Raw genomic sequence first — 24887 nt, 5'->3', positions numbered from 1 at the left:
TTTGAAAAACGCTAAATTAAATCAGAAAATCAATAGAAGACTGCTGCAGCACTGGAATCACCAACTGGGTATCAGTTAATATCTAACTGTTAGTCTGAAAATCGGTAGTTTATCATCTCTGCTCTGCCCTAAAATAAAACAAACTTAAGTTTATATGCAAGAGATGTTCAAACAGCGACTTTAAAATATGATCCTAAGCTCAGTTGTCCTTTCTCTCGCCGTGTGTCCTTGTTAAAAAATGACAAAGCACACATTTTGTAACTTCATTAATCTTGTTAGCTCTGACATTTCATTACATTTCTCTATTTTTATAAAAACACTGTGCTGGATGTGTGATCGTTTTGTCTCGTGTCACAGTCACAAGTTTGGGAAAGAACTGAGGCGGAGGTAGAAAGACGCTCTGAACAAATGAATCACAGACTCTCCGCTCTGTGTTCGTCTTTTTAAATAACAAGCTTTGAAACAAAGACAGTCAACTTTGACTAAAACCCGCTGAAAATAAATTCTGAATACACTGATAAGCCTTTTGTAGCATATGTATCTGCTCTGAGCTCATTATCAGAGGAACGCTGAACTTCCTTCTCCAACAATTCAAAAAATGTGACAGTTATACATTGATTAATTAAAAGAGTACAAGAAACTTACAGTCATGACTATTTAACTGCATGCAGCTTATTCCTGAGGTGTGTCATTAGCACCAGTTCAGCACTTAAACAAGCACTGCTGTGCACTGTTTTGTGCACTTCCGTCACCTCCGCCACCTCCTTACGTAGGTTCAGTCCCACAGATCAAAGGTGAGGATTTTCCACATGAACTGTCAACTGGAGGTGATTTTTTAAATTTGTACCATTAAATTTAATTAAATAAGCAACAAGAGCAGATTTTGTTATTGTTATTCTTCACTTTTCTGGCTGAAATGCAGACCTGCACTGAACTGCAGATCCTTTCAGGACATGTGCTTCTTGTGCCTTGTTATGTAATTCATAATGGGTTGTTGTGTTGAACTGATCTGCTGTGAGTAAAGTCATGTAATGTATTTCTAACCTGCACGATTTATTTTCGATGAACCCATCACTCTTCCTGTAATGAAGCCCTGAGGACAAACTGTATTTTGAGCTCCACAACTAGGAAAGCTGTAATAGAAGCAAAATCATCAGCATGTTGTTTGTTTGCAACACTGCATTCTAGCCTCCAGCTTCTGCTGGTGGTGGTTACAACAGGTGGTAGCAGTGGCATGCTGACATTTAGTGTAAACAGAGAGCCAACCGCATTTCACTTCATTACTGAAGACTCCTCTTCACTTTAACTAATGTCACCGTACGTTGGATACAGCTACAGAAACAATGCATTTGTGTATATAAAGACTGAACGGCAATAATTTCTCCAGACTCATCGGAAAATTTTGCATTATTTTCCCGTCTATCAGGAATGGCTTGTGAGCTGTGCATTCCTTGTAGGTTTTCTGGAGGTCACGATCATGCAAAGCTCATCCTACATCTCAATCATTCCACTCAGACTCTTGGTATGTGCCCCAAGTAGCAAATGAGCCTCTGAATAATTAAGATAATTAGGCTGAGACAGACAATAGCTAAATGCTAATTAGTGCCTAATTAAGAGAAATGAATCCACAGCTGTATTTGTTTTCTGTTAGCCGAAGTGCACTGGCTACATAACAAGTCCCTCGTCACTGTGATACTAATTGAAATGATTTTGGATTCATGTTGTCTGACTGACACTGTGTCACGATTATATTACACCAAGTGCATCTTGTTTTGTGGCTTCACATACTTAGGACTGAAGGTCAGCAGAACATAATCACTGATGACGAGTCATTGTTACATATTGACAAATGGCATGCAGCCCGTTAATTAAAACAGCATACCACAACGCATCATGCTTTAACACCACGGGTGGTTAACATAAAACAGTGAATGTTCAGCTTCGACACATTTATGATATTCACTATTTGGAAAGCATCCCTCTGCCTGCAACCAGCTCATCCTGAAGTTTGCTGCTGCTCGGCAAATACCCTGTGCCAATCAAAGTACAACCCTGATTCCAAAAACGTTGGGACACTGTGTAAAACATAAATAAAACAGAAGTCAGAAATGTGTAAATGAACTGTGTTTACCTACAATGGTTTTTTGAAGTGTTCCTGAGCCCATGTAGTAACATCTTTTTTACAGTCATGTGTTCACAAAGTGGTGAACCTCGCTCCATCCTTGCTTGTGAACGACTGAGCCTTTCCAGGATGCGCCATTGGGACCCAATCATGATACTATCACCTGTGTGTTTTTGGAGCGTTCCACAACTATCTCAGTCTTTTGTTGCTCCTGTCCCAACTTGTTTGAAACATGTTGCTGCATCAAATTTAGAATAAGCACACATTTACAAAAATCAATGAACCTGATGAGGCAAAACATTAAAAATTTTGTCTTTGTTCTGTTTGTCAATTGAGTATATGTCAAACATGATGTAGCAAGTTATCACATTCTGTTTCATTTATATTTTACACAGCATGCCGATTTTTTTGGAGTCGGGTTTGTAGTAAATCTGTTAACACTGCAAGCTTTGCCATCTCATCATGTTGCGACCGCCATACTTAATTTGTCGGCAGAAATCTTGACAGAGGAAGTGCTACTTGAATCTGACGAAAACAGAATCCTGTGAGGCTGATAAACATTCAAGGCAGCAATTTCCACTGACAATTTTGTAGCTGAAATGAGGTCACTGTGACATAAAATACACTTCTTTAACACACACACAAATCTACAGCTTAGGTATATTTACTGTAGCTGCTTCCGACTTTTTGGTTAGATCGTAAAATTGACCTTAAATGAGACCATTTACGTTTTTACAACAATGCTACTTGTTCAGGATTCAGGTTATTTTGAAAGCCCATTTTTCCAGAACCATTATTAGAGCACGGGAGAAATAAAAATGCCTGCTGGTGTATTTGTTCAGAACAGCGATAAGACAGATGTTTGTAACAGACAAGCACTAGCCAATCAGGGTTGAGGATTCCTGCAAGGCAGAGACCACTGAAAAAAAAATTTCACTGTTTGCAGGACAATGACGAGCACCGTCATATGGCATTATCTTCTGCTCTTTCATTCCTGCGAAACTAAATTGCATTGCATTGTATCAAATTCCATTGTGCCCCTGTTTATAGTCACTTACGTTGTACGTCTCCAGCTTGACTCTGTTTTTAAAGATGTGAGTGGTGAAGTTGGCTTTCTGGAAGACTTCATCAAATGCAGCCTCATCCTTGTGAACACACACACACAGACACAGATACACACACACAGACACACACACACACAAACACACAGATGGTAGATACAAAGTCAGGGCTAGCGGTTTACAGGAGGCAGTCTGTTAAACTTGGACCTCCTGGAAAAATTGTAAAGGCAATTTTCTTGTCAGACGTGAACAAATTAGTTTAAGGAGAACAGTGTGTGGCAGTATATCTGTGTTTGTGTGTGTGTGTTTCTTACTGTGTCTCTGAGATATCCCAGTGTTTCTGCACTGTGACCTAACAGGACTTCAGCTGTCTCCTGGAAGCATGTCACCCACTGGTTATCCCCGAAGTCTGCTAAGTTGGCCTGGGAGTCAGACAGACAGGGAAGATGAAGGGGGGCGAGAGATTATTCATGTGTGTATGTGTGATCACAGAAGTGACAATATTCCTCAAAGTCAACGGCATGTGTGACAAACAAGTGTTAATGATGTGCAGTGCATGCACTTACAGAGAGGAGGAGTCTGTATTTGAAGTTGGGGAACTCTCGATTACACTTTTCGCAGCGGTACAGCCCGTTCTGTTGGTCTATGACCTTCTTGTTGCAGTCTGCAGATGGACAGGCCTGGTACAGACAATTCTCCTTACGAGTGTACAACACAGTTGCCACGCAGCTGAAATAGTCCGCCTGAGAAAACAGGACAATGAGAGAGGAGAAGACATCAAATTATGGGGATAGACACTACCAAATCACACTGCTGCAATTTGAGTGTCTAACAGCACGCACTTAATATAAAGGTGCTGCACCCTTTCACAATGTTGTGCTGAGGAGAAATCTAAAATCCACCCAAACTAAATCCCGACTAGACGTCTTTGCAGAGCATTGCATTAAATGTGTCACTTGGCAACTGGAATCGCAACAGTGGAATAATTCCCGGTGGAGCCGGGAGAAAAGATTGATGATGATTCACCACTTATTAAAACTGACCCTCAAAAGCAGAAATCAAGTCACTGAAAACATGGTGAATTGACTGATTATGAGTGCTGCAGGACGAAGGAATTCATTATGTTAATGGATAATCTCATGAGAAACTGGCAGCTTTCTCCTTTGAATGTGTTGGTGCTTGCTTGTAGTACTCGCAGAGGTTAAAAACATGAAGATAACTGTAACTTGTTCTTGTGACTGCTGTATACTTGCCTTGTTTCATAAAAATTTCAGAACATACCCATCTGACTCTTGTTTTTGGAGTCTTAGATTTGAGTCAAACTGTGTTAGCAGGATGCTTTTCAGTTGCATTTCCAATGGGAAAAGAAAAAAAAAAGAACTTGCAAGAGTTCAAGCCTACACACTCATACACAGACAAAAAAACATCTTCTCATTTCAGGCTATATGACTTACATACTGTTGGAGCTAGATGCATGTAGAAATACTCCACTGATGTGCTAGTAACAGACAATTATGAGCTTTTTGCATAATATTTGCAAATTGTACTATTATTGAAGATAGGGCTCTTTAACCTGGCCCATTTCAAACACTTATTTTCCTCTTGAAAATAAAGATTCAGTCAGTCTTGGTTGAGGTACCATCTTTCTCTCATTGTGAGCCTGGTGTAAACATTTGTAAACATTATTACATTAATAGGACATAAACAGATGTGATTTCACAAAATTAAAAAAATGCACGCTTATGTTTTCCGGGAGAGAACAAGTCTGAGCACTGCAAAGACAATCTTAAAGGTGTATAAAGGATAAACCGGAACAAGACATCTCATCAAAGCGTTTGTTATGTAGGAGGCGGCATCTTGGTAGATGAACAAGGCGCCAGGTGGCTCAAGCCGTAAGAACACAATGAGTAATCACTAGTACACAGTACAAGAGTCAATATCACATGACGGTGGTCGGGTACGATGACAAATCTCAAAACACATTTAAAGTCTTTCTTGTTGTTGTACAACGGTGGATTAAATCGAAGGGTAGCTCTCCCGTCAAGCGTAAACTGAAACATGCTGCAAGTGGGCTTTGAAACTATCGATAACTGAAAAAAAACCTTGTCTTGTCTGATGTTCGAACCATAACGGTCGACCAAGAGTGTTGTGATATTCCTTCATTCATGACCACCATGTAGCTTCAGGTGATGAGCACTGTGAACAAGATAATGCTAAAATCAGTACAGAAACCCCTTTTCCACCAGCGTGGAAAGAGTTCCGTTCCAAGTCACGCTCTAATTTTGTACCATTCGGAGCATTTTGCACAAAAATAAATTGATTCAGAACCCGTAAAGTTGGGTCCCAGCTGGAACCAAATGCTGGTTTTCCTTGAGCTGAAGCGCAAACCGTGATAGTATCAGTGGGTGTGTCATATTCCACAGGTTGGAAAGAGAGGATGGAGAGGGCCATTCGTTTTGCACACAAGAGTCTTTCATGTCTTCTCATCAATCTTATCAATAGTTGGTCCATGCTTGTTTTTTGGATAAAACAAATGTGATAACAGAACAAAAGCTTACAAGTAATCAACAAAAGCGTCTTGATACTACTGTTAACTTCCATTCTGCATCGAACAATGCCTCGTTCCACTCAAAACTGCTGGAAACCCGGGCTGGTTCACAACATAGCGCCAAAGTTCCAAGAATCCTGAACAGAACCGATTCGAGAACGAGAGCTGGTTTGGCAGCAGTTTAGTGAGCAGAGATGGTTCCTAACAATGCTGTGATATCACTCCCACTAAACAGCTCTGAGATACAGTCAAACACAGCAACATTAGAAAGAAACATTCTCTCATCAAATCTCATTTGGGTGAATAATCTCGGGTTGATGCTCTGTTCTCATCCAAATGGGATGAGTATTCTTTGGCATTTTCTCGTTTTATCATTATTGGTATTTTTAAACTTCGCAGCACACAACAAATGTCAAGAAACTAAAGCCCATCAAACCGAAGTGAGGAAAAAAATTAGTTGAACGGTTTAAAGAATGCGAATAAGCGGCTTAGGGTGAAAAGAGAAACATTAAATAAAATAAAAATAACTCAGATCAAACTTGGCTTCATCAGCAAAACTGTTGCCAACAAGTCAGTCCAGCTGGTAGATGCATGCTGTTTACACATCTCTATTTGACTTCCAAACAATCTTGGAACAGTTTAAAAAGAGAGCAGAGGGAGTTTGAGAATTCTATGCATAATAGATGTGAGATGAGAGGAACTCTCTCTCCTTTTCTCTAATACATAAATTGTGCTAATGTGTACACACGCGCACACGCACACGCACACGCACACGCACACACACACAGGCACATGGCTAACATGCAAGGTCATACGCAGAGACCCAAACTTCGACATTTGCAATACAGATACAACGAGTTGAACTTCTTTCATTTATGAATTTAAATTGAAGTGTACACAGTCAAACAGAATCAAATTAAAATGCAGCGATGTTGCTGTAATTTAAACAGATATTAGCACCTTAAGCGCCAGAACTCACACTGCTAAAATCAACAGCTAAAAAGGAAAGAAATGCTAATTGTGAGGGGAAAAAAAGGCTTTTCTCTCAGCCTGTGGAGAAGCACGGCATTCGATTTCCATAAATATAAATATAAAGAATGCACACAGCAGATGAACTGTGTCTCATTGGGAAGAGGCACACACGTGTACGTGCCTGCATGCAAACATACACACACATGGATATAACACAAAGCGATAAATACGATATACACGCAGAAACTACAGGAAAAAAAACACTTTTTCTTCGCTTCACCAGAGGGTATATCTTCTACCAGGAGAGCAGGCCTTAAACAAGATGTTGGAATTACAGCCAGAATTTAAAATGAAATGCTTTAAAATGCATTCTAAACAACAACTACAAGCTAGAGCTGGGCCAGACTCATTACTAATGTTGGCCTAAATGAGTCTATCAAAGACTCTCTCTAGGACGCTGGCCAAATTCACACACACACACACTGACTGAGCAATGCTGTTCCTTCTTTATACAACCCACACTTTCTGTAAAGTGTTCAGTAAGAGCATCCAATGTGAAAAGGCCATTGTGTTCTCTGCATCCCTTCTGAGATTGGCTGATGCGGTCCTGTGTCCCCACGACCTCTGCAGATACTGTCAGTCAGACTTAGAGCTCTCTGACACTTTCCTCCCGCTAGCTAACACTGACTCACAGCCTCATAATCTGTCCACCCGTCCATCTACCCAGCGCCCATGCCACACAGCAAGAACCCCTCCGAAACACTTACTAAGGAGGTTTTTTTAATTAGGAGAATTTCTCCCGTTAGCAACAGCCCTCTCCCCCTCAACACTCCACTCCCATGTTTCCGCCCGCATGCCTGCCTCATCACATTTTGCAGACTTGGGCAGACTGGAGCGCTGGGAGGCTAGAAGAGGTGGGAAGGCGATGGGTGGGGAAGGTGGTAGGAGGGTGCACGTGGCGGGGAGAGCATGACGCTTTTCTTTGGGGGCTCGTTGAGGGCTTGTGATGTTGGCAGATGCTACCGACAACGTGAAGATAGAGGTCAGCAGAATCTGGACCATAGCGATTCCATCACAACTAGACCACTCCAAATAAATCCCCCTGCATTTGTCATCATCACTCCCCTTCTCCTTCTGTGCTTTTCCTCCTCTCCCTCTGTATTCCAGTGTGTACACAGAAGCCTTGGGGCAAAGTCTTAACCTTAAGCACACTGAGGAGAACCTAGAAGGGCAGCATGACTAACGCAGAGCACAAACACAGAAACACACACAAAAAAAATCCTCACAGACACACTAACACAAAAATAGTATGTGTGCAGACTTACCTAAAGATCCACACACACACACACACACACACACACACACACACACACACACACACACACACACATACACACACACACACACACACACACACACACACACACACACACACACAGCCAACATTCTGAAAACAGTTTTCATTCTTATCACACCAAATCCCTGCGTCACCTTCTGGCACCTAAATGCAATTAAAATTTGTATGTGGAAGGGCAACCAAGTGAAAATCTACTTCACATAATTGACGTGGCTGCACATGCCAACTTTAATGCTTGTCCCAAAATCCCAACACACACACACACACACACACACACACACACACACACACACACACACACACACAGCTACATTAATTAGAAATGGCTTGTACACTTACATCCACACGCACACACACACAGATATACAAACAGAGTCACAGTCACGCACATACATGGAGGCAAACAGGTAGAATGTCAAATTAGGTTTCTTCAAACTACAAGCTAATGATTTGGATTCTATTATTATTACTCAAGCTGCAGCCTCAGAGTATGTGATAGACAGCCTCCTTAAAGCCGTTCAATTACAGAAGCGGTTGGGGGTACGCAGTGCAGAGAGAGAAAAGACGAGAAGACAAAGAGCATTAGGGAAGGGGGGGGGGGCACAGAAAAAGAGGAGAAAGAAATCTGAGCTCAAATTATTTACACATTCTCACCTTTCAACTCCTTTCCCCACATCTGCCAGTTAACCGTTCCTATCTGTATCCTTTCCTCAATTCTTTGTGTCACCGTTCTCTCTTAGTCATCACACTCCTCACTGCTTTTTTTACTTTTTTCCTGTGGCCTTGTTCCTTTCCATCCGTCAACACAAGTTTGTAAGTGACATGAAGTTTAAAGTGACTCTGCCTGGCGTTTCTGCCCGTCTCTCACTCTCCCACGTTCTCCGTCCGCGCTGCTTTCCTTCCGGTAATGTTATGCCCTATAGGCTTCCTCCACCTCCAACACATAATTAGAATTTCTTTATTAGAAACGAAACTGATCTTGAAGCTTACTCGTAAGTGTCTTCTAATTAAACGTGAGGGATGAGGGAGACTAGTCGGAGATAAACCTAATTAATTAGGCAGAAAGTTTATGAGTGGCACATACCACTTACACGCACTCTACTTTTAGTCAAAAGCATGATAATTCTGTGCGATAAGACTTCTTAAAATGGGACATGGATCAATTTGAGAGTTCTCACATGCTCCTCCAACGGCGTACGGTTATTCAAATCAGTGCTGCTAATATGTGAGAGCTTCACTATCATCCTCCCACAGCTAAAACAAGAGAGGCACGACTCTAATCCATAAAGTCACAGCGAGGCGCAGCCTAGAGCAGCTCTATTTACAATGAATGGGAGAGTGATTGTGGATTTGTTTGTCTAAATGCTTACATCCAAATGAGAATGGGAAGCGGTCAGTTTTAAAAATCACCAAATCCATCTGTCTGTTCACAGAAAAAATCCTCTGATAGTCTTAAATAAGGCCCCTTCAATGTAATGTCTATGTAGCTGATCATACAAACCAATGTTTAGCAGCAGGGGTGGGCTTAAACACTTTTCCAAGATGTCTTTTGACAGTTGAATTCAGCTGTGGATTATACTATACGTGCAGCTAGAGATAAGATATAGTGAGAAGGTAGAAAGAGCAGGTAGTCACGCTGTTCAGAATCGTCAAAGTCCGTCAAAATGATGGATTCGTCCCCTGTGTGACTGCGAAACTTTGGTGCAAAACAGTGAAGCGCCAACTCTTTGATTCTCAGGGACTGACACCAAAACCTGGTGTTTACGGTGTTTGTATTACAACGCTGAGAGATTTTCTGCTATCAAACTCTGCTGTACTGTAGCTGTGCTGATGTTACATCATCTGTAGAGGTTTTTCTTTTCATTCGTCTTCAAACAGTAGCCAGCTGGCCGAGCGAGGGAAGGATTTTCTGACTCACAAACAGTGTGCTACCAGCCAAAGTTTTCATGAAGAACCAGCTCAGAGATCTGACTAAAACTGCAACACAGATAACAAGATTTGCTTTTTGAAGTTCCACACCTCGTGGCTTAATTTCCATCTGATCTCTGAACATCTGAGACTCACTACAAACTTAATTTGCACGGCCATATGAAAGCATTTTAAGAAGAGTGATTAGTGTCACAGTTGCTTGTGAATCTCATAATAATTCTTCCATTCAGAATGCCCTTTCATGTGAATCATGCAAGTGCCTAAATCAATCTAAAACCTTGGTTTATGTCTTCATTTTCCACCACTTTTTTAGTCTTCAACTTAATCTTTTTTATGACCAACGCCACTCATAGTGCTTTAATAAAGTATGAGTTCCAACTCCATGAATGAAAATTCATCTGATTTATGGACAGATTTAATCATTGTTTCACTGTAGAGCTGGATCGATTAGTTGAATAACATAAAATTAGATCAAGCAAAAAATTCCGTTGTTCCACGTCACTGTAAACTGATCATCTCTGGGTTTTGGACAGGTGGATGGGCAACATAGACCCACAAATTAAGAAGATATGACCGAAATCATGGTTCACAAAATCATCATTTACCTTTATTGTGTCTCGCCATGCAGGGAAGGAATTTTGGCTCAGGTTTTAGATATCTGTGTGACATTTATTGTAATTTGGGTGTATCCAACCCTTCAAAGAGTCACTTTTGAATGCCAGTTTAGTACTAGAGTCTTTTACATGACTGTCCTGCTACAACACTGTGTGAGGCTTTGTGTATATATGTACTATATGTAGAGACCGCACTGCACCTTCTCTCCTTGTCCCATGTGTTCACTCTTCACGTCGCTCAGTGCTTTCCAGTTCATCTTTGCTCCGCTCCCCATTGACCTCGTCTCTGTCAGGGATTGGCTGTCGAGCTCATAGCCCTCCTGGTCATACCTATAGAGTTGAAATTAAAACAAGCAGCAAAAATGTACAAATAAATGTATGCGCAAACATGCTTTTACAACAGGACAAACAGACACATATATGTGAAATACAGCATAACATGCATTATTTAGAGTGCAGGGAGAAAAAAGAAAGAAGGGTTTGTTGAGTCAAATGAAAACAGAAACAGAGCGTGCTTGAGAACAAACTGATGATCCCCGGATACCAAAGTGAAAAGTACACTAGATACAACATTAATATTAGTCACTGAACATCTGCAAGAGTGAGTATCTACCTCTTTGTCAAAAAGAGAATGTGATAGCAAGTGTGTGTGCTTGTTTACATGTAAGAATGTGTGTTACTACAGACTGTTCCTGCAAAGGAGGTACTATACTGGATTACACACTGCACTGTATCTGCTATGATCTAAAGAAACCATCTTCAGCCATGACTGAATGACTCCCTTAATCCCTTAACTGCTTTACAGCCACTGCATCTAAATCCTGCAATCTATTTTATCTCACATATGGCTGTCTGTCATGGACAAATGCATTCACACATCAATCAGCTTTTTATATTTGCATACATTTCTGTCCATACACACTGTTTCTCCCCTGAGGAAAAAAGGAAAACTAAACTTGTCTTTTTGTCTACCCTCTCCATCTATTAATTTATCTACCTTTTTAATATTCCCTTTAAAATCTTAATGCATCAGAAACTGCTCTGTATTCTAGCCAGGCAGAGCAATCTAATCAAGGCATCATCCAAATTCATCAGTTTCCTTCAATTATGCAAGCAAGCCTAGTAAAAAACAATCCCACAAAGCACCACATCACCACAGGAACTAGAATCAGACAGACACACTTTGTCTTTGTGAAGCGCAGACCTAAATGTTAAATAGGAGTGGAAAACAGTGTGTGTGCTCCTTGAATAACATTCATTGTCATTCGTTCACCGCTGTCAACATGTAAACTGGAGAGAGGGCCGAACCGCAGCAGAGATCAGTGGGGAAAAGCCAGGGATTAGAGAAGAATGGAAGGAGGAATGAAAGGAAGGAGGGCCCGTTTTTTAGTTATTTAGCTCTTTGAATGTCAGGATGAGATGGTGTATTGACCAGAGACTAATAAGACCAAGATTAAAGCTGGAGCAATGGAACCTGCCCCTCCTCTCTCTCCCTCTCCCTCTCCAGCACACACATGCACACACACACACGCACGCATGCACGCACACACGCACACACGCACGCACAAATGTCCAAAGCTACTGTTCATGGAGCAGTTAGCCAAATTCACATAACAGACATTAACGACTGAAATAGTCGAGAACAGTTGCTAACAAACACACCTCTGTATTTACTGTATTCGCACTTTGAAGCTGTGAACGTGCCGTTTGATGCAATTTTTAATGCCTAAAAATAGCTTTCAGTGTAACACACAGGCAATCGTATGCACACTGAAGCCTCTATATGAGTCCACACACACGCGCGTGTGCACACACGCAGAAAAAAAGAATAAATGCATTTATATTTCAGCTGTGGCCAGAGTTGGGAACAGCCTTAATGAGTGAATGAGTCATAATTTAAAATGCCTCCACAGGAACCGCTAATAAGAATCCAGTTTGATGCGGCTCCATCCTTCTGTGCACCTAAAGTAGCACTTCAGAGCTGGCATCCAGAATTATCCCTGTTCTGCTTTTCTGTTAGTCCCTCCGCCCGATCCTGTCTACATCCTGTCTAGAGCCCCACTGGGACTGAGGAGGCACATGCCACCATATCTCCTGACACGTGATCATCAGGGCTTTGCATTTAAGTTTGTTCATCTATGTGTGTGAGCATGGTTAGGTTATTTTATTCATATCCGTATTACAGCAACAGGAACATACAATCTCTCTGATTTGTTTGTCTGTTTGCACATACTGCGTCTTGTGTAGTGCTTGCACGCATGCCCACAATGTGTGAACTATATGGTGAGTGTGTTTATCAATGTGTGTGTGAGCGCTGGTGCGTGAGTGCACACCAGTGTGACTCACCAGGCCCTCAGTCTAAAGGCCTCCGGTATGTCTGGGTTGACCATGACTGTTGAACTGAACAAAGCAGATAGAGACCTGCCCCCAAAATCAGACAAGCGAGCTCCTTTGATGGCGACCACAGGCTGCTCAGAGCCGTCAAACTTCTCCGCCTGAAGAGAGAAAAAACAGCGTCAAAGACAGTAATTGTGGAGATGAAGATGGAAAACAAGAGACGGCAAAAGCAGCTGTGCGATTGTCTCATATGTTCAGTCTTCAGCTTGTTGGAGAGACCAGAAAGCAATATGTGGTATAGTTTGCTTTTATAATTGGACAACCTACAAGTTAATTTGAAAGTCATTTTTGGATTTTGGCAAAGAGGAGGGATTAGCTCTTGCAGATTGAATGAGCTTAGAGAAGAATAGCGCCATTTCATGCACATTCGAGAGTTATTTAGCCTTCCGTCTCAAATCGGGGACTCTGGTCCAAAATACTCCTGAAGGTCACGGGAATGATTTGACCGATCCAAATTTTACAGCCCAGAAAACCCAATCAAACGGCCGTGCATGCAAGAGCGCACACAGAGAGATGTTACTGACACGGACGCATAGGCACGAACACGGATGGGCACCTTCATAAACACACGATTAATTATAGCCTGCTCTACGTGTTTTTATGTTAAACCGCAAAACCATCCCCGACAGAGAGAGAGAGAGAGAAGAGAGAGAGAGAGATTATAGTTATTACCTCCTCTCCCCACAATGTGACTGCCACCACTTTGCCAGTTGTGTCTATTAGGTTGAGGGCCCTCTTGGAGACTTCTCTGCTGTTCTTAGTGGTGATACGGGATACATCCTCCGCACTCTTACACACTCCAATCACATCTACAGATAGAGAGAGTCATTTTACATCTCCATAGATAGACACAGACAGCTTATGAAAACAGGTAGACAAATAAGTTTTCAATGAAGTAAGGAAAAGGAAAAGCAATAGTTATGTGACGGGAGCCTTTTGAAATGTCTCTACATAGTGTAGCGTGAAAAAAAAAACCTCTGGTTATAGTTTATATAATATGAAGTGGTATCACATCACAAGCAACGTGTAACGATGTAACACGGCTGAGAGCTGACACCCCTCTGATATTGCCAAGTCAGAGCAGACTGACATAAATGTCATAACAGGCTGGCTAACACCCAGGCCCACACTCCAAATCACAACAAACACACTCATTCCTCATTCATGTTTCCTGTCATGCTCAAGGCCTAAAAACTTCATTCAGGATTACTGCACTGAGGAGCAGACACTGCTGAGCTCTAACAAGGTGAAGAGGCTGGCCTACCATGACTAATATTAAACACTGCATCAGAACAAATCAAATTAGTTCATAAAGTGCTTATTGTACAACCAACAGGATCGTCACAAGGTTACTGAAAACAAAGGAAACAAATGAAGATTAAATCAAGAAGCAGTGTACAAAGACAGGATTAATGCATCTATCAATGCTATGACACATGGTTTGATAAGAGTGTGTGTGTATAATTCTAAAGTCCCCATTTTTTCTGATAAAACAGTCTTACGAGCCATTTTCATTCCTATGAAACAAGAGAAGCAGCCACAGATGTAAGCAGCAGAGGTTTGTCATTTTCACTTGATGAATAACTAAAGATGCCCTCTGGAAGGTTTCTTGTAAACAAACACAGTTTTGTTTACATTCAGTGTCACTCACAAAAACACACTGTGTGTATCCTTGGGACATGACAAATGGGTTGAATGCACTTCCTCACTAATAAAATATTTGCACAGCAATTTTGGGATATTCTGAAAACATATATATTTTTTTTTTGTTTTTAAGATTGCAGTCTTCTTTGCGTGTTATCGCCTTCACCTGTCGATCAGTGGAACAGCGTGAAATGGGTGGCAGATATGTGTATCGTGCTGTCCTCTGCTCGTGAAACCATTGCTCTGTAGCATTACTAGTGGTCAAAAACTCCACAGAACGACTTAATGATTTTCTGTCGATCAGCTCCATGGTGTCAGAAATAGTGACTATGCCTTGAATAAAATAACTGGAAAGAGTTACAATATAGATTTAGCAAACCAGTCCTCCTCTGAACTCCATCCTCCCGTCTGCTACCTCTGCTAACCTTTTTCTAAACTCTGCCTCTCCCTCCTCCTCCCCGGTTTCTCCCTTGCTCTCTGTCTGTGCTCTCTCAGCCCTTCTTAATTCCATTATGATTGAGACGATGTCATCCACCTCTGAACTCCATTATCACCACAGGAACAGGCTGACAGTTCTCATTACCATGTTATAATCCCCTATTTAACAAAGGAGCAAGGAGAGAGGGAGTGCAGAGGGAGCGAGTGGAGAGAAAACAGATGACACACAGGACATGTAACGCTGGCCCTCTGCGACTGACACAAACACACTCCTCCAGGTAAACCTCTCAGTGCTTCTCTAAACTGTGCAGTGGGCTGCTGTGCATTGCTCATTGTTTACACGGCTATAATCACAAATATTAACCTACATAAATCTTCTACTCAGTGGGTTACAGCATTTTGTTTGCACTTCTTTACGACCATTAATTTGTTCTGCAATATGGCGTGTCCGACACTTACAAGAAATGATAGCCCGGCTCGTTCGGCCATCTAACAGTCGCTCTGCAGACCTTACGCAGCACAGCTCTGCATTCCTGTGCAATGCCAAACTATATGTGGGCGTTTCATCACAAGTAAAAAGCACCAGACCGACCTCTGCAGTTGGGTGTGGTGGCAAATGCAACGGAAGTTAACCTTTCAACCAACAGAATGTTTGAAATTGCTCCTAAAATTTCACTGTGCTTGCACCATTTTTAACCCGTCTGGCACATTGTCCCCTTGTTTTGTAGACATAATATAACATTTGACAACTTAAACCTCTGTTGTTAAATGAAAGACATGTTCCTCAAAAAAAGTAATAAAAAAATATTGTTTTGGTCTCATCAAATGAGACACTCATCAAATCCATGCTACTATTGTGAACTTTTAAATGATAATCATCCATTTTCATAAACAACAAGAACAACTTATCAATGTGAGTCTTAAAAGCTGGCCAAACAACTGACACGGTCAAAAACTGCAACATGCAGTACTGTGTCCTGCCCCTACCATTTGCATACAGACCAAGAGCAGTTTTCTAAAAATGACTTCCTTATTGCCACAACTACAGAAACACCACTGTCACACCTGTGCATCATCTCACTAATAATACTGAGCAGACTGCCAAGAGCACGCTGTTGAATCACTAATTTCAACCCCAATCTGCACTTGGACCATCCCAATTTACCTGTCACAGAGATAAGACATTCCTGTCAGGCGCAGAGGGCAGGCACTGCAACTAACCTTCATAAAAACAGTGGAATGAGCATTATCCTCTTTTTATCTCTCCTCTTTACTATGTGCCTAAATTAACCTTCCTGCTGACCCTGTCATAATGTATTCTTCCAGGACACCTGAAACATGACTGACTGGCACGTGCCTGTCTATTAGCTCTTTTTTTTTTTTTTTTTTTACCATCTATATCTATAACCAGTAATTGCCTTGGTTAATTGAGCAGTTGGAGTGGTGATCCAGCTGATATCCCAGATGTTCTAATACTGGCAACAACTAACTTGTCCTTGCCTGACACCAGCTGGCTTTTTGGTTACTCAATGGGCCTCATGCAAGAACCATTAGCACAGAACAGATTTGTTCTCAAGTCACACATAGGAGTGATTTAACAGATTTTTTGTCATACATACAATTTTTTCTTAGTTATAAATGAATTTCATGTAGATATGGATACATAGATAAAGTCAGACTCTCTGCCAAACAGTGTAACGTCACCTCTAATATCATCTCGTCACATGACCATCTCTTATATTAGTCACTGAGTGCTTTGTTTAGAAAGGCTTCTTTTAGCATTTAACATAATTTCAAACCATTCTGTTTCCGTCACTGTGCATCGCTGCTCTGATGACACGTCATCGACAGCTGCTGTACTATTAATAAAAGAGTCGGGATGCTGCGTAAAACATAACAAAACAGAATGTGATCATTTGCTCATTTATATATATATTTAACTCAACTTATTCAGTTCAACTGTTGTCCGTAAACACAGTTCATGTATTTTTTTGGAATTGGGGTTGTGTTTGTTATTCATTTAACAGCCTCGGTTCGCCAACCACGACCAAACTTATCTTTCCATCTGCTGATTTCTGAAAGCAGAAACTCTGGTTATATTTTTGAGAATGAAAACTTATCAGGAACAGGTGGCGTTCATTTGAAACCAGTGAATTTTGTGAAGTTTGTCCAGTTAAGAAAGTCTGGTGAATCTGGAACATTGGCGTAGGGACACAGAAGAAAGTAAATGAGGTTTAAGGATAAAAATACAAAAAAATGTTCTTGCATGAGGCCCACTGTGTTCTGGCAAGACTTTTCTTTATGGAGCCATAACTCTACTTAAGCTGTAGTGCAAAAGATTACTGACGGCTCTTCTTCTCCCAGATATCAAAAAGAACTTTCTTCACCTGATTGCAGGCAACGCAACACTCCCTGAGCAGTTGTTGGCCGTTGCTTCCGGTTTTCAAATAGACGTTTGGTACGTGGCAGCCATTCAGGAATGTGGTAAAAAATATCTCCGGAACTATCCACAGAAATCAATATCTGAATGAATTTGTAGCAAAAGATTAAGCCACACACTTTCTGTATCACACTTGATTTACTATCTTTAACACCTTGTTTTAATGGTTGTTCACAAAGTTTGGAGAGGGAGTGAGTCAAGGCATTATCTGAGCCCTCACCACACACTGCTGATTGGTTTGCCACAAACACATACTGCATCTGAATCACTTGATTATTAATGTTTTCAAGCCTGGATTGCAAAAATTGAGATACTGATATGTAGTCTGGCTTTGTGAGGGCAACATAACTGAGCAGCCACATCTTCCCCTTTTTTCTCAACTCTCTGCACTAAAGCTTTACCTGCTCACTCACTGTTGACATTCTTCTTTTGTCCGTTGCAAATGCACAAATGAAGTCTCATTGATTGAACTCCTTTTCTTACCGATGATGGCGTCCTTGTCTCTGTTCTCCAGCTCTGCGATGGGCACAAAGTCACAGTGCACTGTGGGGATGTCCTGACTGTCATCACATGGCACAATGGACGAATGAGCGTGGAGGGTCATCTCGTAGTCGTTCTTCAGTGTGGTGTACTGTTTGTTGGCCACCTTCAGCGTAGCCTTGGAGATGTAGTACACCTACAGAGACCGAGCAAGGTGTGCTGGCATTATACAATCAGCCCCAATCAAACCAGTTATTTCCTGTGAATCTGAAGCAACTATGACTAATCAATTTTAGCGAGCACTTTATTGATCCTGGAAGGGAAATTATCATTATTACAATACAGCTTCTGTTCCACCAAAACCTCTTAATAACAATGGGAAAAACCTTCAGGTCCAACTAAGATGGGGTGTCATATCAGCCCCATCACTTCTCTAATTCACCAGAAAATAAGAAGCAGCTGAGAGCTAAACAGCACAATTTAAACTCAATATGCAAAGCGCACTTCTTCATTTACTCTCCCAACCCTCCAATATCCCCTCTCTCTCTCTCTGCCTCAGAGTCTGTCTCCACAGCTTACTCGCTGTCCTTTCCTTCCTCCCTCTCTCTCTGATTTACCCCACACAGAGATAGGAGCATGAAACTAATGTGATAAGCATTCTGGCCGCTCAGAGCCAGTCACACCCACTCACTGTTCTGTCAATACTCAGATCACGAAGGGAAGACGGATTCATTCCTTTATTTATCTTTGGAGGGCAGAGGGCACAAATTGGATCTGGGGCTGCGCTGGGAGTCACAGCCAGTGGCTGATACCTGAGCCAGTGTGACTGGCAAAATGATGGCCGGGGTTAATTGAGTTATTAAGCTCTGTGGGCCAGACTGAGCTGAGCAAGAGCTTAAACATGTGTTCTACCTGTCTGTAATTGCACAGGTATACAGGAACATGCAAAGGGCATGTTCTGGGTGTTCAGACTGACGACCACCCATTTCAGCACTAACAGCTGTTCTTTCAGCTGGTCCCTGAGACTCCTGATAATTGGTGCCAACTCTGTCTTTGTTTATCTCTCACTGTCATCCCACATCTGTATATCCCATCTGACATTTTACATTCATCACTTGTCTATTACTGGTTGTTTTGTTAGTTTAACTGCTTGAATGGAATATACACTCAGTACTTGACTTCACATGTGGAAAAACTGAACTCATTAGGTTCATTTGAGGGCGGCACTTAAGTGGGTCTTCACAAAGAATTCCTAAATATGAATTATTCCTTAAAATTCCTGATTATTTTAAGGATCCTTATGTATATACTTTGATTCTTGTATAGAATTCAGAATTGCGGCCCTCCAGCAAGGTCAGAGGTGAGCGTCAACGTCAGCGTCAGTTACACAACGGGAGCTGCAGCTGGTAGGCATTACATCTCTTACTAAAGGACAGTAAAGCAGATGCTTGCCGACACGAGGTCTTGAATCAGGGCCCTCTGGTTGAAAGATGGTCTGATTAACAAATGCTACGTCCAAGATTCTCTAAGACCAAAAAGATTCAAATACAATAGCGATTGAATGACTTTAATTCTGATATACTCACTATATGATAAACGCAAACAAACCCTTATGGATAGAGTGGGTATATTCCAAACTAACGGCCTTTTAAGAATGTGAGCCTTTTTGTTTACCCTTACAGTGTGTCCTTACTGAGCCGTGGCTCATGCATCCTGGCAGTTACACTGCCAGTACACAACACTGGCAATAAACCTACACTCATCTACCAGCCAAGGAAAGCGACTTAATTAGGCTAACTCAGACCACTGAAGCTTCACATTAGCTTTGGCCAAACTTTTGAATACATTTTTGCACAGAACAAAGACTTTTTTCGCCCCATTTCCTCCAGTGTTTTCGCTTGAAGGGATCACTTCACTACCGGCAGTGAGAAGAGGAGCGATTACAGTGAGCCATAACTCTCTCAACATACATATGGCATGTGAGTGTTGTTTGGAGATAGACTTGAAAACCCTAACCTATCCTCTAATGTCTTAAAGGAGTACTTAAATTAAAAAATTATAATCTCTGTATCAATTACTTATAACTTATAAAACTTTATAATGGAAAAAACAGCCTGCAAGACTGGCAGCCATTTCTGATAAAATGAAGATAACCAGACACTTTAAGAACGCCAAGACAATATCCACATATCAGATTTGGCAAGTTTTTTCTCACACTGGTTTCAGCAGCATATATCCAACAATGCTTAATGTCTCAAACAGACATATTTTAAATATCCCTTCCACAAAATCCACTAATACTTGCCTCTGGCTCAGTTACTGGCCAGAAGTCCTGCATGCATGACAAGATTTTGCAGAAGGGTTTATTAGGCACTATTTTACCAATGATGCATTTGTTGTTGATGCTATGTGCACACAAAATGGATACCTCACACTGACGTTTACTCTTAAGTGGTTTGTGAATTACAGCTTCAGATATTGTCTTATTGGTCATTAAAATGGCTCTTCAATCAACTCCATTGACGAAACAAAATGGTGACCACGTTCAGAAGAATTTCCATGCAGCATTCGAAGCTGTTGGCGACGTGCGATATGCACAATAGTTAACATTTTTAAGTCAAGTTTCCAAGAAGCTCTTATCGCTTCAAGTGAGGATGGATATGGGTGAGTGGGAGCTGCCTACCTTGCCTTGCTCCACTAGAGAGAAAAACTTGTCCACTTCGTTGTTGAAGGCTGTGATCTTGATTTCTCCCTGTTGACCAGCACATTTCCATGAAATAACATGTTGTCTCAAAATGAAAAACAGCCATGTGTGACATATGTTAACATGCAAGCACATGACAGGAAGATATTCAGACCTCTGCACTCATCTACTCACACTTTCATCTACTATCTCAAAAGAGAAGAGCTTGCCCTCTCCTTTAGAGTTGCTCCAGTTGCGGATACCGGACTTGTTGGTGACTCGGGCTCTGATAGTCCACCTAGGGATACACACAGAGTAGATGCTTGTAATAACAGCTCAGCACTTAAAAAGTATATGTCAACAAACTAACTTAAAGACACGATATGCTGTAAATGATTTTATGGCAGGGAAACATCCCAAAATTTAAACTTAAAAATATCTTAATCACATCATGCCCTCTGATCAAAATCTAAGCTCTGAATAAATTTGACTTGAAAAAGCCACCTGAGTGCCTTCCATCAGTTATTACAAAAAGTTTCCTTTGACCAAAACAGTTATGTGCAACTTAACTAAAGGAGCTGCACAGGGAGTCTAAAGGTCAGCAGAAACAGCAAATAATGCAGCAGAGACACTTTAAAGACCTTCCTTTTTTTTGTTAATGAGCATCCCGACTCAGCTCACATCAATCACCAAAGTGAAACAACTGCACAAAAGAACAATTCCCAAGGAAATTGGATGAGGGTCTTTCAGTCTTTTTAAAGTTCCGTGAAAGAAAGAAAGAAAGAAAAAAAAACATCCAGCAACTTTTCTTTCAAACAGTGAACTAGGTGTTGTACATCTGCCAACTCCTGGATGCATTTAAAATGTGCTTCTTGTTCTGTTTTTAACAACAGCCGGCCAAGCTCGGCAGTTTATGCAGCAGTGAGCTTTTTGACTGCGCTGATAATTGTGCAGTGGAGGATATTCATACCATAACTTTGCCTGCAATTAAATCCCCTATCATGAGAGCAGCTGCCGGCCCAGAGTGAACCCCATTCCCTGCTCAGTATGGATAAGACTGCTACAACAAGGTTTATGGCAGCCAAAAGCCAATTATAGCCTGCTCTAGATGCTATTACTTAACACCAGGAGAATGAGATGAGAAAGCAATGCGAACGGCCATAAAAGACCATGTGCACATACACAGCATCCCTATATAATCTACTTGTGTCACACACAGTATGTGTCACACACAGACACAAAGGCAAGCGCTTTTCATTTCAGGCAAATATACATAGAAGAACAGCTGCTGAAGTCATCTGTTTTACTCACTGTAGGTACTCCCCCAACTTCAAAGTTAGAACAGTCATCAGTTTATTACAACACCTAGAGGCACAGTTATCTTTACAGCTTGCAATTTCAAACAGGGCTATGTTATCAGAGCCCAAACATGGAGGGAGAGTTGACAGGCTACCTTTACTCCAATCTGGACCACTACATCTTGCTATACAGCTCTCTTGTCTTTTTGTGGCCAACTTTAGGGTCAGAGACAGAGACTTAAGCCAAATGAAATGATAAGAAGCAAGAGGGAAAAAAAAAAACAGCAGTAAAATGGAGCCCCGGAGGAGGTAAAGAAATTGTAAGAGGAAAGGAAGTGGAGGGGGAAAAAAAAGAGGTTGGCCAAATCCCCACCAGGCCAAATAACAGAATCAAAACCTCAGCAGCAGACCATAAAGACCCAGCAGTACCTGCCGTTAAAGTGTCCATTTCTGAGGCAAGATCGGTCATTTCATTTCATTTCCATGCAGATGGGCTGACTAGCCACACACACATTGCTACAAAAAAAATAATGCTCACACACACACACAAACGCACACACATACACAACGTGCTACTCAGAAATGGCAGCAAACAGGGAAGCAGAGTCGCAGCATGAGAGGAAATAGTTTAGCTGATGAATGAGCAAAAGGGGGAAAAATCAAAATAAATGAAACAGTGCGGAGTTTGCTTGCAATTTGGGAGGAAATGCATGTAAGTCAGATGTAATGCTTTATAACTATCCACTACAGAGATTGAGCCATGTTCAAATTATTTTACAGATACCATATGTGTATAGGAAAGCAGGCACATGCATACATGGACACACACACTTAAACTTACTTGCTTTGGTAGGGGTTGAGTTGAGCAATAGGAATCACTTTTGTTGAAGATCCTGGAGAGGTGTTGGCAGCCTTCATGGGTGAAAACTTAGTGGGTGAAAACTTTGTGGGTGAAGCCTTCGTGGGTGAAAACTTTGTGGGTGAAGCCTTCGTGGGTGAAAACTTTGTGGGTGAAGCCTTCATGGGTGAAGCCTTCATGGGCGAAAACTTTGCTGGTGAAGTCTTCATGGGTGAAGCCTTCAAGGGTGATATTCCCGCAAAGCCACTTCCACTGCCTCGAGGAGGAGAGAGAGCAGCTGGAAAACAAAGAGAGACACTTATAAGAGAACTCCAAATTCACAAGATGACAGTTTAATAGTGCTGAAAGTTAATTAGTTGATAAGAGGACTGACATTCACTACATTTTGGTAACTGATATATAACTTCATTCAGCAAAAATACCAAACATCTGCTGGTTCTAGCTTGTGTGGATTTGCTGCATTTCTGTTTTATTTAACTGTAGACTGAATATTTTGGTTTTCAGAGTGTTGGTTGGAAAAAGAGAGAAAATGTGATGCACATCTTTCACTGTTTCCTGGCATTTTTAAGATGATGTATTATTAAAACATGATATTATGAAAAAATAAAGTTTAATTTATGATGATAATAATTGTGAGCTGCAGCTCTACAAGTAAACCACCTATGCTAGTTTGTCTGCGTACTGCAATGCTCGTGAGAAATCTCTGTGAGTACCAAATATTTAATCATTAATTGTCACTAATATACCATGAAATTGAACAATTCCACTCCGTCAATTTAGCATTGCACTCATATAACATTGTCAGACTCATGATGGACCATTTAAAAAAAAACTATAAATACTAATGCAGCAGAACCAGAGGTATCATCTATTTTAGTCCACACATTCTTCCTTGTCAAAACCTGCTGCCTACATTACCCACAATGCAACTTGACTACCAACAGCTCGGTTGGAGATTGGAGCGTGTTCTGTTCGTAACAGCTAATGTAGCCTCGAGCCTCTGGCCTCAAGCAGAGACGAGGAGCTGGCTGTGGAGGTCTGGTAAACTCACTTCTTTCTGACTCTGCATCCCCCAGATTTTTTTTTTTTTCATCTCCAAGCTTGTAGTCTTCAGACCCAGCCGACGCTGCCTCAAGTGATGTCACTTTTATCAGGCTTCATGCAGCTCCCTCTGGAGCCACAAAAGACTTTATGCAACTTTTTTTCACATATGCAGTAGCACTCCTCAAAGCCTGTAAACAGACTTTGATATGTGAAATCGTTGGAGTTCTTCCTTAAATAAATGTCGGGATGAATTATGTTTATTTATAATTTTGCCATTGGCTGTATAGAAGTTCCACACATTGTGAGATACTTATTACCTCAAAGTACATACCAAAGCTTTTATAACAGTAGTTTACATAGATTCATTCATTTGCTGATACTGATAAGTGGAACTGGTGGAGAACTTACCAGTACGCCATTAGGCAGTGGAAACTTAATTAAACACTAGTGGTAGCACCGTTATCTGATCAAGTGAGCAGCTGCCAAAATGATAAAATGCCTGAGAAAGTTAAACTCTCCCCACAGATCTATCTGTAGAGTTACTCAATTCCCTGTTAACACCAGCCAGTGCCAATGAATGAAGCTGCATTTTTCTTCTTGGGCTGCCAATCAATTATTAATTTCATAATTACTGCACTTATGCTTTTCAGTCATAGGGAAAAAGAAAAATTAGGATTAGCTACCAGAATATCAGTCTTTTTGCCAAGACACCAGGCATAAATCTGGAAACACTAGTCTTAAAAACCTTTGTGCATCACCACCCGTTTAGATTTAGTCTGAGTCAGTGTGAAAGACCATGCACGTTTTAAAAGGAAACTATTAGTTTAAATAGGCAGTATAGTATACAACAGCACGAATATATGAGAAAGCCTAAGATTATAGGTTGTTTCTAACTGATGCTTATAATAATTACGGTAATTAAAATATATTTACCAGAACATGTCAGAACAACATATATGGGCACTTTGGCCACTAAAAGGTTGAATTTGTCAGATATTACT

General features: G+C 41.1%; 1 protein-coding gene across 1 annotated transcript in view; it reads right to left on the bottom strand.

Moving 5' to 3' along the window:
* Positions 1-24887, bottom strand: part of LOC121617082 (replication protein A 70 kDa DNA-binding subunit-like) — a 37253-nt gene that overhangs the window by 5282 nt on the left and 7084 nt on the right. The window contains exons 7-16 of the mRNA XM_041952102.1: positions 22825-23119; positions 20881-20983; positions 20686-20754; positions 18006-18198; positions 13673-13809; positions 12950-13098; positions 10804-10933; positions 3750-3926; positions 3498-3605; positions 3181-3267 (exon numbers count right to left, since the gene is read on the bottom strand). Of these exons, the coding sequence (XP_041808036.1) occupies positions 3181-3267; positions 3498-3605; positions 3750-3926; positions 10804-10933; positions 12950-13098; positions 13673-13809; positions 18006-18198; positions 20686-20754; positions 20881-20983; positions 22825-23119 (1448 nt within the window). The remainder of the gene's footprint in view (positions 1-3180; positions 3268-3497; positions 3606-3749; positions 3927-10803; positions 10934-12949; positions 13099-13672; positions 13810-18005; positions 18199-20685; positions 20755-20880; positions 20984-22824; positions 23120-24887) is intronic.

Source organism: Chelmon rostratus, chromosome 14, assembly GCF_017976325.1.
Source record: "Chelmon rostratus isolate fCheRos1 chromosome 14, fCheRos1.pri, whole genome shotgun sequence".
Lineage (NCBI taxonomy): Eukaryota > Metazoa > Chordata > Actinopteri > Chaetodontiformes > Chaetodontidae > Chelmon > Chelmon rostratus.
This window is presented reverse-complemented; position numbering and strand designations above follow the sequence as displayed.